The sequence below is a fragment of the Sinocyclocheilus grahami genome, unplaced genomic scaffold (assembly GCF_001515645.1).
Source record: "Sinocyclocheilus grahami isolate Dianchi unplaced genomic scaffold, SAMN03320097.WGS_v1.1 scaffold268.1, whole genome shotgun sequence".
Classification (NCBI taxonomy): domain Eukaryota; kingdom Metazoa; phylum Chordata; class Actinopteri; order Cypriniformes; family Cyprinidae; genus Sinocyclocheilus; species Sinocyclocheilus grahami.
The window spans coordinates 392,010-405,439 of record NW_015505447.1 but is presented as its reverse complement, the minus strand read 5'-3'; the positions used below and the strand labels follow the sequence as shown (position 1 = coordinate 405,439).

At 38.5% G+C, this 13,430-nt stretch overlaps 1 protein-coding gene across 1 annotated transcript; it reads right to left on the bottom strand.

Annotated features, from left to right (window-relative positions):
* Positions 1-1,114: 1,114 nt before the first annotated feature.
* Positions 1,115-9,780, bottom strand: LOC107599562 (ephrin-A3-like). The gene is made up of 5 exons (XM_016291205.1): positions 9,761-9,780; positions 9,153-9,454; positions 6,204-6,269; positions 4,482-4,553; positions 1,115-1,497 (listed from the first exon to the last, which is right to left on the bottom strand). Exons 1-5 carry the CDS (start codon positions 9,778-9,780, stop codon positions 1,379-1,381), a joined length of 579 nt encoding a protein of 192 aa, XP_016146691.1. The 3' UTR covers positions 1,115-1,378.
* Between the last annotated feature and the right edge of the window lie 3,650 nt (positions 9,781-13,430).

Below are 13,430 nucleotides of genomic sequence, written 5' to 3'. Positions count from 1 at the left end.
CCCCGCCCACCAATATAGACTACAACAATCTCACACTGTCCTATAATAATGACTCTCCTTATGAAGATAATGCACCTATTTCAACTGAGAGCAATGGATGAGATGCATTAAATATTTTTTTCTGTAACTATGAGTTTTGACTCAATTTGCTGGCACATGAACAGAAATAAAGGCTATGAAACGAACAAAAACAAACTAAATAATTTGGCATTAGCAAAGATGAGGAACGATCCCTCAAAAAAGCAGACAAAACTCACAAAGTTTTAAAAAAGGATCAAATGATCAATAAATAACTCAATAAATTAAGCATATAAAGTAACATACTCAAAGAGCAGTTAAATATGTATCATACAGTAAAAACTAATTCCGCACTGCAATTCTTTCGATATAAAACAGCGAATTGCAGTTTATGACTCGACTGCTCTTACAAAAATGGCCACTATGCTAATCAGTGGCACTGGCCAATCCAGTACCTTCCCATGATGACACGTACATACTATAGCAAATAAAAGTCTATCTATTATCTACCCTTCATTCGGTCCGTCTCGATTCTCTTTTGTTATGTGCGCTGCTATGATGACCAAACTCTTTCAGTCACACAATGTACAAAAGTGATGGTCTCTGACCGATAATCTGCCTCTAGTTTCCAAGTTCAGCAATGGAACTAGGAAACTAGATGGAAAGTTTTCCCATTACAGCTCACAAACGAGACTCTAGCCCGGCAACTAGCAGAAACAGCAGCCGTGCCTTTCTGTGAACGATTCATAAGCCTAACATCTGAACTTAGTGACTGGCAAATGAGTTTTATTGATCTCTGCTGCAACACTATCAATGACTGACACATATCGCAGTCACATAGGTATGGGTTGTTACAGAATGTTAAGACAGGATCAAAGGTCTCCATTACCCCTCGAGTCCCTCAGCTGAGATCCAGCGGTCAAAGCACTGAGCACTATGACGCTTGTCATATCCATTTGAGCTCATGCCAATCTCAGAATGTCCACCTCAAGAGCTGCCCCAGTCTGGATGGGTTCATTGAACATGAGAACAGACGTAGCTAGAGGTAGAGACCTCAATGTCTAACCAGATTCGTTTTTTTTTCTCTGCGAGTATGTTTGAGAAGAGTGGATGTTCCGTCACAAAGGCAAATCCTGAAATCGATGCATGTCATCCTTAATCGTAAGGTCCAAAATTGTGGAGACAAAGGCCACTATTTGGGTGCGGTAGATCTACAATTAGCTCCCCCGTTTAGGGCTCGACTAGTGGTTAATCTGTTCTGATTGGATAATCTCCCGCACAGGTTGAACGAAAGGCGATCTTTTTTCAGAGAGCTCGGGACTGCTGGCTCAGAAATGTCAGAGAGAGGGAGAGACGGTTGCTAGGACACGAGGAGAGCAGCAAGGAGAAGCGTCGCCACAGTGATTAACAGTCGGTCTCCAGACGGACTGCTGCCGCTGACACTCTTCTCCAGTTTAGGGATCTCAGGGTTAAACTCATCTGAGAGAGAGAAAGAGAGATCAAAAAAAGAAAGAAAGAAAGAAAGAAGTTAGTGAGCATCTAAAAGCCTGAATGAAAGCATCATGGTTTCCACCAAAATATGAAGCATTGATAATAATAAGAAATGTTTCTTGAGCAGCAAATCAGCATATTAGAATGATTTCTGAAGGATCATGTGACACTCAACTCTTACTGACTCCAAACATTTGAATAGTAGTATATGAAATGTGATTTTATTTCTTATTTTAAACTTTCTCACAATTACTGCTTTGTGTACTCTGAGGTGGAAACCAATACCACATCCATTCTCTAATTGAAATGTCAGGAAATGAAGGGTTGAAAATTATTGAAAAAAGAGAGGGGGAATGAGAATGTGATGGGAACATCACTCTAGGCTGGAGCTGAACCTGCATACCTCACATGAGCACCATGGCTCAGTGTCAAGAACACATGTATTTACCATTAAGCAACTGCAACCCAAAGAAAAAAGTTAGACCTTAAAGTTAGATGCTTACATAGACATTAAATTATCACCTACTAAACATCAGCAAATGACAAAAGGGAGCAAGGGAAATAATGATTCCTCTTTGAGTAATGTCATTACCTACAGCAACTGTAATGGTTTCCCCACAGCCTTCTCCAAATATAAGGAAGATAAAACACATCCATTCATTTTCTGTATTATTACTGGCCCCAAAGCTCTATAACATTCTACAAGGGTTATTGATGATGAAAATAATCACTTAGAAAGAGAGAGAGACAGTGAAAAGGGGAAAAAAAGGCAGCAGAGAGGAGGAGAGATAGCAAGAGAGAAAACTTGTCTATTAAAACAGGAGATATAATTGTAGAGAGAAAACTGGGAAGGATATCAGACAGAATTAAACAAAGAAAATGTGACATTTCTTATCTGCAGCAGCCACGCTGTATGTTGATAAAGGACGCTCGGGCAGTTAGAGGTTAAACACACTGCTGTGATAGCAGACACAGAGCTACACACAGCTCAATCGACGTTTCAGCAGAGCCGTGTCAACACATCATGCAAAAGTCTGGAATTTTTTATTGTTGATCCTCACAGGTAAAAATCCAACTGGACTGCTTCTGCTCCCTGTGTGACAAAGTAGGACGTGTTCCTGGATCAACATCTTTTGTTGGGCCTGGAATAACATTCCTGTCAAACAAATATAGTCTTATACCCTAGTGGCTCTCAACTAGTTTTGCTTAAGGACACAGATTTGACAATGGACAACAAGTGCTGATCCAACACTGTACCAGAATTATTTAGAGTGCAAAAGTAAACAAAAATGTTTTAGCTGTGAATCCAAGCACTGTAAAATAATTATTGTAATTGTAGCAGCATTTAACTTTATGTATTTTTTGCAGAATTATTCTAGCAACCACAGCTGCCAATTTTGTGCTATTTTATAAATACAATAGCAGAAGCATAATTTACCAGTGTAAAAAGTTAATTACATGGACTCACAACAATGGACAACATGGTGAAAAACTAGACTAATAGCTCTACTGGAGCAATGGGGCAGTGGTTAGTGCATGTCACATTGCATGTCTCATCTTAGGCCATGCAGATTTGAGTCTACCCTGTGACTACGCTGATCTCACTTGCTAGGCCGTCCTCTTTTTCTCGGACATGTCCTGGCCAGGATTTCTAAATTGCCTAAAAAGTCTAATTTGGCCTGTTTTGCTATTGTTTTCATACTTACTGAAGGTAATGACTGAAAAGTAGTTTGACCAATAGCGTGTAGGCATTGTACATGACAGGGGCATGCAAGAAGGTGGGATCTAAAGAGAACGGTCAAGGCAATGCAAACACATGAACATATAATGTAGGAGGACTGTAGAGAGCACATAGATAGGAAAATAAAACCTGGACATTTTGGGCAATTTAGAAATCCTGACCAGGATTTGTCCAGGAAAAAGAGGCTAAATGGTCACCCAACCATTCGCCAATCATTTCAAGATATGTCGGCAGTAGCCTATTAGTCAAATGAAGAGGAAAAAGCCAAAAATTGCTTTAGCTTTCAGCTGTTTCACCTTTTTGGCTTAAACTAGCACAGAACTTCTTTTCTTGTGACTTGGCAAGCTGAAATAAGAAACATCAGGTCTCCTGGGTCTCTAAGGCTATGTTAAACTTTGGAAGTTTCATATCATATCAGTTTCATCGAGGATAATTCCTCACTGGAACACACTATATAATGTGTACTATGCACAGACCTAAACAGAACGAATGTTTTAATGCAGCGTCAGCACAAATGATGGTATTATGGAGCTGTTGACAGAAAACAAAGTAAAACGTTCTTTTCAAGACAGCTGCAATTGGATTTTTATTTATAACAGAGTGCTTGACCTGTCAGCAATGTTTTTTTTTATTAAATACGGTTTGGGAAAGCTAACAGGATGCTGACAGCTTTAGAAGTACAAACAGAGGGTCATTTGTTCATGTGGTGTATGTGTGTCATAAATGGATACAAGAATCAGTTTCCATTTTAATGGCCTGTGCATTAACACACACACACACACACACACACACACACACACACTGCTAGAGTGCTTTTGGATGCCTAGGGCGGTGTAAAGTGCCAGCTATTTGTTTTGTTATGTGTTTTAGCAAGGGCATGTGGATGATCCTTCCTGTGATCCTGATGTGAACTTGGGTTTCTGGGTATTCGCTGGACATACATTTCAGATGCATTACAGCTCGATTTCTCAGAATAAAAATAACATTTGAGTGAGCATGAGAAAGCAAAAATAGAGAGAATGAATACATGCATTCATTTGTTTGTTACTGGCCATCCCCTGGTCAAAGGACGTTCCTATCTGGCCAAATGGTTATCCTGGTTTTATGAGGAATTTCAAATGCTTACGAGGCAGATTAAAATGGGAAACAGCCATATTTCTGAGAGCAGATGAACATTTGTGTTACATACTTTTATAAAGCCAATGTGTGTGCAGGCATTGTGTTCACTCACCAATGTCATGCAGTTTGGGTCTGACAGTGTAGTCAGGTGGACTCTGGTTTGAGTCGTCATCTGCATTAGAGGCTGTAGCAGAGAAAACACATGATCTGAGTGCATACAGTGGCCCCAAAAACTATTTGGACACTTCAGGCATAGTTCAACCAAAAAGGTAAATTTCCTGAACACTTACTCAACCTCAGGCCATTTATCTTCATCGGAACAGATATGGAGAAATGTGTCATATCACCACTTGCTCACCAATGGATCCTCTGCAGTGAATGGGTGCCGTCAGCATGAGAGTCCAAACAGCTGATAAAAACATCACAATAATCCACAAGTAATCCACACCACTCCAGTCCAGTCCATCAATTAAACTCGTGAAGCGAAAAGCTGCATTTGTAATAAACAAATTCATCATTAAGACATTTTTCAATTCAAACTTTTATCCATAATATCGCTTTCTCCAGGAGACAAATATGTACAGACCAAGCACTGTTTACATGTGGAAAAACAGACCAAAATCAATTCTAAACAAATATGCTGGTGGGGTTTGATGTGAGAGGACAACAGGGGATGGACTTTTTGACTGGAGGAAGCATTATTACGGATTATGGCAAGAAGTGACTGTTTAATGTTAAAACACCTTAATGATGGATTTGTTTATTGCAAACAAACAGCTTTTCGCTTCATACGACATGAATTGATGGACTGGAGTCGTGTGGATTACATGTGGATTATTGAGATGTTTTTTATCAGCTGTATGGACTCTCATTCTGACGGCACCCATTCACTGCAGAGGATCTATTGGCGAGCAAGAGACGTAAAGCTAAATTTCTCCAAATCTGTTTCGATGAAGAAACCATCTAATTTACATCATGGAAGGCCTGAGGGTGAGTAAATTGTTACCAAATTTTCATTTTTGGGTGAGCAATTCATTAAAAAATGTATGAATGTCCGTGTATTAGATAACAAAACAACAATACAGTAAAATCCCAGTAAAATGCAGAAGCTCGAACAAGTGAGGTGTGAACTCTATATTAAGGATTAAGCATTTTGCAACAAAAGCATGTCATAGCAGAATTTTTCTTAGTATAATAAATAAATATTATTTATTTCCGGCTATATTATTTATTTATTACTCCCGGCTGACGACCCTGCAGCTGCTCAACCGGCACTGGCGGAAATGCGAAATAGCAGGTAGCCTTACCTGTGCTTATATTATTTGCATTTATTCATTCATAGTCTTTTTATAATACTCAAAAAAAAAATGCTGCTATGGCATAGCATGCTTTTGTTTACTGCAAAAATGCATACATTTATTAGCTTAATATAGAGTTTACATTTTAAAATTGAATTCACATTTTCTTGCTATCCCTTATTTAAACACAACTCAAAACTTCAAAAGATAGTTATGTACAGTTCGCTAACAAAGCATTTACAAAAATATACACACATATATATATAACAGATATATCAGTGGTTAATGCAATTAAACTTGTGTTGAAGAGCTGCATGAGTTATGCTATCAAAGAAAGAGAGCAAAGAGTGACAAGAGAAACTGAAAGAGAGCGCAGGGGATGAGAGGACCTCTCCACACATGGCTCTGATCAAAGAGGCCACAGAACGTGTTCAAGCATTAATAGTTTGCTCACACAAAAACACACATTAAACCCATCATCATGACCTCCTCTTGTGGTTTGCATGCTTTTTGTGTGTGTGTGAGATGATGCTCACCTGTAGAACAGCAGACAAACACCCGCAGTCTTAAACAGCTGTGTCCATGGTGATGGATTGGTGTAGCTGCAATAACACATGACAGCACAGACATTAACCTACTGCCTCCTACTGGACAATAACATGCACTGACATCACTTTAAGGATCTGAATGTGAAACTCGTTTACTACTTAATGAACACTATGCACACACACACGCACGCACGCACGCACGCACACACACACACATTTATTTATTTATTTATTTTTTCTAACCCTAACTCTAACCAAAACATTTGTTTGTAGAGTGTGACTTAAATATTTGTGATTGCATTTCACATGATTAAACAAACAAAAAAGCAGTACAGCCCAAAATTAATTTTTCATGACCATTTCAGCTCTTACTCAAGTCATTACAATTTAACAAGCTGTCTTTCTTATTTTATATGCAAAGTTAGTTATTCTGTGGTCATTTACATGAGTAGTAACCTGGTTTAGAGATTGTCTATGTATTTCAATTAACACTTTATTTTAAAAGAGTAAAGCAAATGCTATAGCCCCTTTAACGTATCAAAGGCAAAGCTCCTTCTGTTGAGATAAAACCAACACTAAATAAATAACATTGATCAAAACAGATACGGTGTACGTTTATTAAATTATCCATTTCCACAAGCTGCAGATCCCACCTGTGATTGATGAATTGGCCCCAAACGAACTCCCCTGAGCTCAGACAAAGATAACGTTTCTTGTTTTCAGGTTGATAAACATATGGGACATACGTTATCATAGAAATGTGTGAAAGAGTGTGATGCCATTTTTCAATACCAAACAGTTGTCATACTATCGCTAATAACCTGCCTACAGACCGCACTAATGAAGACGACTATTAGTATTAGGTGGGACATGCATCAGAAAATCATCATTAGCAATGCTCTATTAACACTAGGTTTATAGCCTGCATTAAAAAGTTTTCAATCAAAACGGGTGCGCTGACTGCGCTCTAATTGGTAGTGATTGACCCAAATGCCAGAAAGACTGATGATCGGCAGCCGCCCATAATGTCCATATCCCAATAACAAGCTCCTCTGGATGGCGAAGCTGTCACTATTTGACCAACAAGGCAGTTTTGAGAGCAAATGGACTGCTGGGAGAGATGCATTTGAGCCTGTCCTTAGGAGCTTTCTTTTATTCTCAGTTGTGATTTGGTCAAAAGAATGAAACATGGCTGTGTTTGAAACAACTCGCTGCCTTGCTTCAAACTACCGCTTCATAACAATAAAGCCCTTTAAAGACGATCACTGGGGTTGCAAATTGTTTTCTTTTGTGTTAACTCCATCTGTATGACTTATCTGTAACCCTGCACATAATGGTGCTCATGCAGAAAGTTCTCACTCTTTTTATTTTAACTACTTTAAAAACTCCGCGACAGGAAGGGCCATGATTGGCTCAGCGATACAATCGCCACATCATGAAAGGGAGGATCCTGTCAAGGCACTTCTGTTGACAATGCACTAAACCTCCATCTGCTCACCAGTATGCCTTTCCCTGTATAATAACCTTTTCTGTCAGTGGCGTTTAGATGAAGTTAGCTTACTGCAACCTGGAACTTGCCAGCTAAAGATCACTTTAAAGGATTAGTATGTTAAATACAAGTTAAGCTCTATGGACAGAATCTGTGGCATGCTGTCAATAACCACAGAAATAATTTAGAATTGCACCTGAGTTTGTTGACAGAAATCCATTTGTAATTGTGCAACGTTTGCCCCAGATACTTCCATTGTTAGCTTGTTTTTACAAACTGAGGAGCATTTTCTGAGGTAGCGTGCCCCCAGCTTTCCATCCATGTGTTCTTATGCAAATGTTGGAATGCTGCATTAAAAGTTGTGAGTGACGTGAAATATTAAGATTCTATTCTATTTGCACAATTTGCACACAAACGTCCACACAAAGACAACAATGCTCATAAACTACAACTACAACACAATTACTGAATAAATTCCTGAATGTGTGTCAAAAACAAAAATGTGACTTTGATTCAGTCATGTGACTGATTAATTCACTGAGATAAGTATAACAGTTTAATTCACTTAGGCTAGTGTCACCTTCCAGAATGTTCTAGCATATTGTTGTTCAAGGCCTAAAGCATCTGCCAAAGATTGCTAGCAAAAATTAAATTCTTCAAAGCATGATTTATTATATTTAATGAAAGTGGTTTCCCCACTGGCTCCAATTTATATTTCTATTTTGAGCCAATTTCCCCAAAAGGAACAAGATACTACTTTTATTGATTTATTTTTTGCACAAATTCAATTTTTGTCTTGGATGGACACATAGGTAATAATGTTATTAATTGAGCTTAATTTGTATTTGAAGTTAAACTTAGTAATTTTCATATGTGGGTGGCCATGTGAACATACCAGCAGGGCTATTATTATTAACTAAAACCAAAACCATAAAAATATTTTTGTTACTCAAAAAAAATATATAAAAAAATAAAAATTAACATTGACAGAAATAAAATAAAATATAAAAAAACTCCAAGCTTATTTTACTTCAGCTACTTGTCAAAGCAACATTCAGCCAATGTACCATAACAATAATGAACAAAATTACTAAATGTTTAACAAAAATGTAAATAAAAACAGAAAGTACAAAAAATAAAAACTAATTCTAAATATAAAAAAAAACCTATAATAGTATCTCAGTGACACTAATATAACTGCATTCCAGCCTCTATGAGTCGACCCACTCCATGTAAAATAAAAACTTTTATTATGTAACTGATGTATGTTTTAAATATTGTTTTAAATTATTATTCCTTTTCTTAATCAATAGAACTTTAATACATCAGTGTACTTACAATTTTTGAGGTTTGTGAGTCTGATGCTTTGTAGATGAAACCTAACAACTAAACAGACAAAATAAAAAAAACTGTAACAAAAATAACATTAGAAAGCAACAAATACTCACATATATAGTAGTACTCATGACCCACGTTGAATTCATAGCCTAGCGAGAAGGCGCTGTAACGCTGGAATTTCTCTGAGAACTTAATTGGCGCGTGGGGGGCGTGCGGCCGGTTGCACTCCCAGCGTTTGAAGCCCATCTGTGGGTCGCAGGTGCGGTAGCCTCGGTAACTGACCATGTAGAGAATGTACTGCTCGGCCACACCACGCTCTAGTGCCCCCCGCTGGCTCTGGTTGTAGTGTGGACAGTAGATGTCCAGGTAGTCGTTAACACTGACCTGTACGGTGTAGCCCTCTCTCCGCAAGCTGAAAGAAAGACAGAGGAAGGAATGGGAAAAAGAGAAACAAACAAAACATTATTATAAGATTACAGTGGTTTTGCTAATCGAATGGCATCAGTGTCATATGCTTTAGATTTCCTTATGGACAGACAGAAAAAAAGGAAGAAAATGGAAGATTTATCTCATTGACCTTTTTAAAATGTATAAGTCCTGCTTGAACGGAAAAGCAGTTATATTTCAATGCTTTGCCACAGCACATTAAACCAGATCCTTTTTCAGGAGGGTGAATGCATGTGAGGCACTGATCAAACAACAGGGGGCAGTGTTTCACTTTGCGGCGGCCCTTCTCATTTGACTCTCTTTGTCTGGCACAAGCTCACACAGATGTACTGCTCGGCCACACCACGCTCTAGTGCCCCCCGCTGGCTCTGGTTGTAGTGTGGACAGTAGATGTCCAGGTAGTCGTTAACACTGACCTGTACGGTGTAGCCCTCTCTCCGCAAGCTGAAAGAAAGACAGAGGAAGGAATGGGAAAAAGAGAAACAAACAAAACATTATTATAAGATTACAGTGGTTTTGCTAATCGAATGGCATCAGTGTCATATGCTTTAGATTTCCTTATGGACAGACAGAAAAAAAGGAAGAAAATGGAAGATTTATCTCATTGACCTTTTTAAAATGTATAAGTCCTGCTTGAACGGAAAAGCAGTTATATTTCAATGCTTTGCCACAGCACATTAAACCAGATCCTTTTTCATGCTTAATGCATGTGAGGCACTGATCAAACAACAGGGGGCAGTGTTTCACTTTGCGGCGGCCCTTCTCATTTGACTCTCTTTGTCTGGCACAAGCTCACACAGAAAAAAAAAGTGCTAATACACATACTTGCGCGCTTCTAGGTCAGGTCCCGCAGGAGATTATTATTCAATTACAAAAGGAGGATCAGAAATGTCACCCACTCCTTCTCCATTCCTCTTCCGCTAACCCCTTTCTCCTCGGTTTCTGTCTTTCTTCACACTTCCTTTCTCTTTTTTACACACTTTGTACTACTACACATGCAAGCCGTTTTCTTTTTTTGCTTTCAAAAATGCGCATTATTCACGTGTCCTCTTTACAGCTCCACTCCTCCTTTTTTACTCACCGTATCTGCTTTTTTTGCTACAGTTTTCCCCCCGTTTTTTAATCAGTGTCTTTCTTAGCCTTTTATCAATACACAACAGATGGCAATCACATCCTTGATTAGGGCTTTCTCTCTCTCTCTCTCTCTTGCTCACACAAATGCAGACTGAATGAAAGATTTTTTGGGGAGGGATGCTTCAAAGGTGCTATATTTAGGGAGAGGGAGCAGGCAAGGAGAGGAAAAGGGAAAGATAAAGGGAGAAGATGAAAGAGTGAGGAAAGATGAAATAAAAGTTCAGCAGGAATACAAAGGATGAGATGGGTACAGAGAGGCGCATAATTGGGACGCTGATGTACTTGACACTCCTGAAGATGATGATTTTGAGGGGTGTGAGTGTGTGTGTTGGTCAGGTTTTATTTACACTGCAGGGACCAAATGTCCCCAAAAAGAAGAGTAAAAACTAAAATGTCACATTGTAAGCACCAGCCAATAGCTCCCATGAGAAAAATCGCTTCATAAAGATAGTAAAATAATGTCCCAGGATGCATCTCACAGGGTTGGTTGAGTGAACGTCCAGACAAAGACACTTAAATTTAAGAAAGGGTTGATTTGTTGAACATTTTGATTACTACATAATTCCAATCCTTCATTTGTTACTTCACAGCTGTGATGCCTTTATTATGATTTTAAAATGTGAAAAATTGCCAATAATAATGATTAAAAAACTGAATGAACAGATGTGTCCACCCTTTTGACTGGTAATAACACCTAGATTTGCTAACTTCCACTGAATTAGGCCTCTCTCCAAATCTCTGCCCTCTAATGTCATGTCATCAAACTGAAACACATAAAAGGCAGAGTGTTTCTGATCGGCTAAAAATGTTGGGTCATTCACTTGACTTGCCATTTCTCCAAGTCTAGAGCTGTTACAGAAATACGTGTGATTTCTCAGGACACCTATATCAGTGATATCTGTCAAGTTATAGGACAATTTTATATATATATATTTACAAAGCTGTGACAAGAAATGGATTCATTGAAGCCGATTCATTGAAAAGAATAAATTAGAGTCACCTCTCCTTTTTAAAAAACTCACATGAACACTTACAGGATAGCCAAGAAAGATGTCAAGATCTCAAGAGAACACTGATTTAAATTTGCCTGTTCCTCACACAAAGCTCTCATACGACTTCAGAAGACTTGAAATATAGTGCCCAAGTCCACTTTGATGTTACTTTTGCATCCATTCTGGAACTTGAATGCATCAGTTCCCTGTAATTACATGAAAAAGAGCAACCAGCACAAGTCTTCAAAATTGTTGCATCTTCTTCTTTTGTTGCATGTAAGAAAAAGGAAGTCTTCCAAAAAGATCTGGAACGACATGAAGGGTGAGCAGATGACATCATTTCTGGGTGAACTATCTCTTGAAATGTGTGCGTGATTGTGCAGTCGCTGCATTAAAAGTAACCTACAGTAATGTGCATGTGTCTTCCTGAACAAGTACAATGTTACAGTATCATTGTGTCTCACATCAGCATGCGTTTATGCTCTTCAGTGTACATGCTCTATAGGTGAAGTGTTACGCAACTATGTGTCTGCCTCATGACACCCACAGCTCTCAGAGAGAGAGAGCGAGAGAGCGAGAGAGCGAGAGAGAGATGGAGCGCTCCCCAGGGACGTGCACATGTATTGAAGTGTGAAAATGGAGTAATGGTTTTCCCTCTTCTTCTCTTTTCTCACTTTCCCATTTTGCTGTCTCATCATCATTCTCTTTTCAGTGGGAAGGAAAACCTTGTTCATTAGAAGGCAAAGCGGGAGGGAGGGAGAGATAGAGAAAGTGATAGGAATAAAAGTGATAGATAGAAGCAACATATCCAGCTAATAATCGTTTCAGGATACAATAAACAGCAGTCAGCATAAAATGCTTCAGGGGCAAAGTCTTCACACTAACCGCTAAAGAAAATCTTCAATTTACACATTTTATTCTTTGAGACACGTAACAGATATATTGAAGTGGTCCCACTATTTTTTTATTTTTATCTTTTCATCCATGTTTTATCCTTTTTAAAAAGTTATTTTACTTTTCATGTTTTTCCAACATGTTCCTTTTGATAAAATAAAATAAAAATTCCTGATCTTTTTTTTTCTCTCTTTTTTTTTTATTTAAAAGATGACATACATACACTAAAATGGCAAACGTAGAATGACAGAAAATTACTGCTGGCTGAACTGGAAGCTTTGTAATCTGCATTAGCATCAATGGTTCAACGTATCTTTGCACTAACAGCTGTGCCACAGTACAAATCTGGTTCCTTATTGTTGCTATTTTTTACTCTGCTGTCTATGTCAGGTAAATTACACCTCAGTACACTTGCCTGACTAACAAGTACCACATACTATTACATGCTATACAACTAACAATTACAGTACATACATATTTCATACAGCTGAATGATTAGCACCTTGCCAACCTTCTAAAAATGCATTCACCACATCTAACAGCCTTTTAACAGCTCTATAAAAGTTGATAACGCTCAGATATCCATCCTGAACTATTTAGTTTAGTCCACGCCAGGCTCCACACATCATTATATGTTTTTATCACACAACTGCAGCTCTGTGCACAGTTTGCTTCTGAGCTTTAAACATTGCAAAAATGGTATCTGACGCAGTCTTGGCTGGCTATTACTGTGATGGATTCCCTGTAAAAGGTTAAAGCTATAACACAGAAAATTCACTCCCGGGGGCAATCCGCGAATGATTCACATGGGTGGATAGACAGACAGTGTGAGAGAGACCGTGAGATAGAGAGAGAGAGAGGGAGATTCTCAAGTATCTACTGTACATAATCTAAAGAATCCAAAAAAAGACACATCTTCAG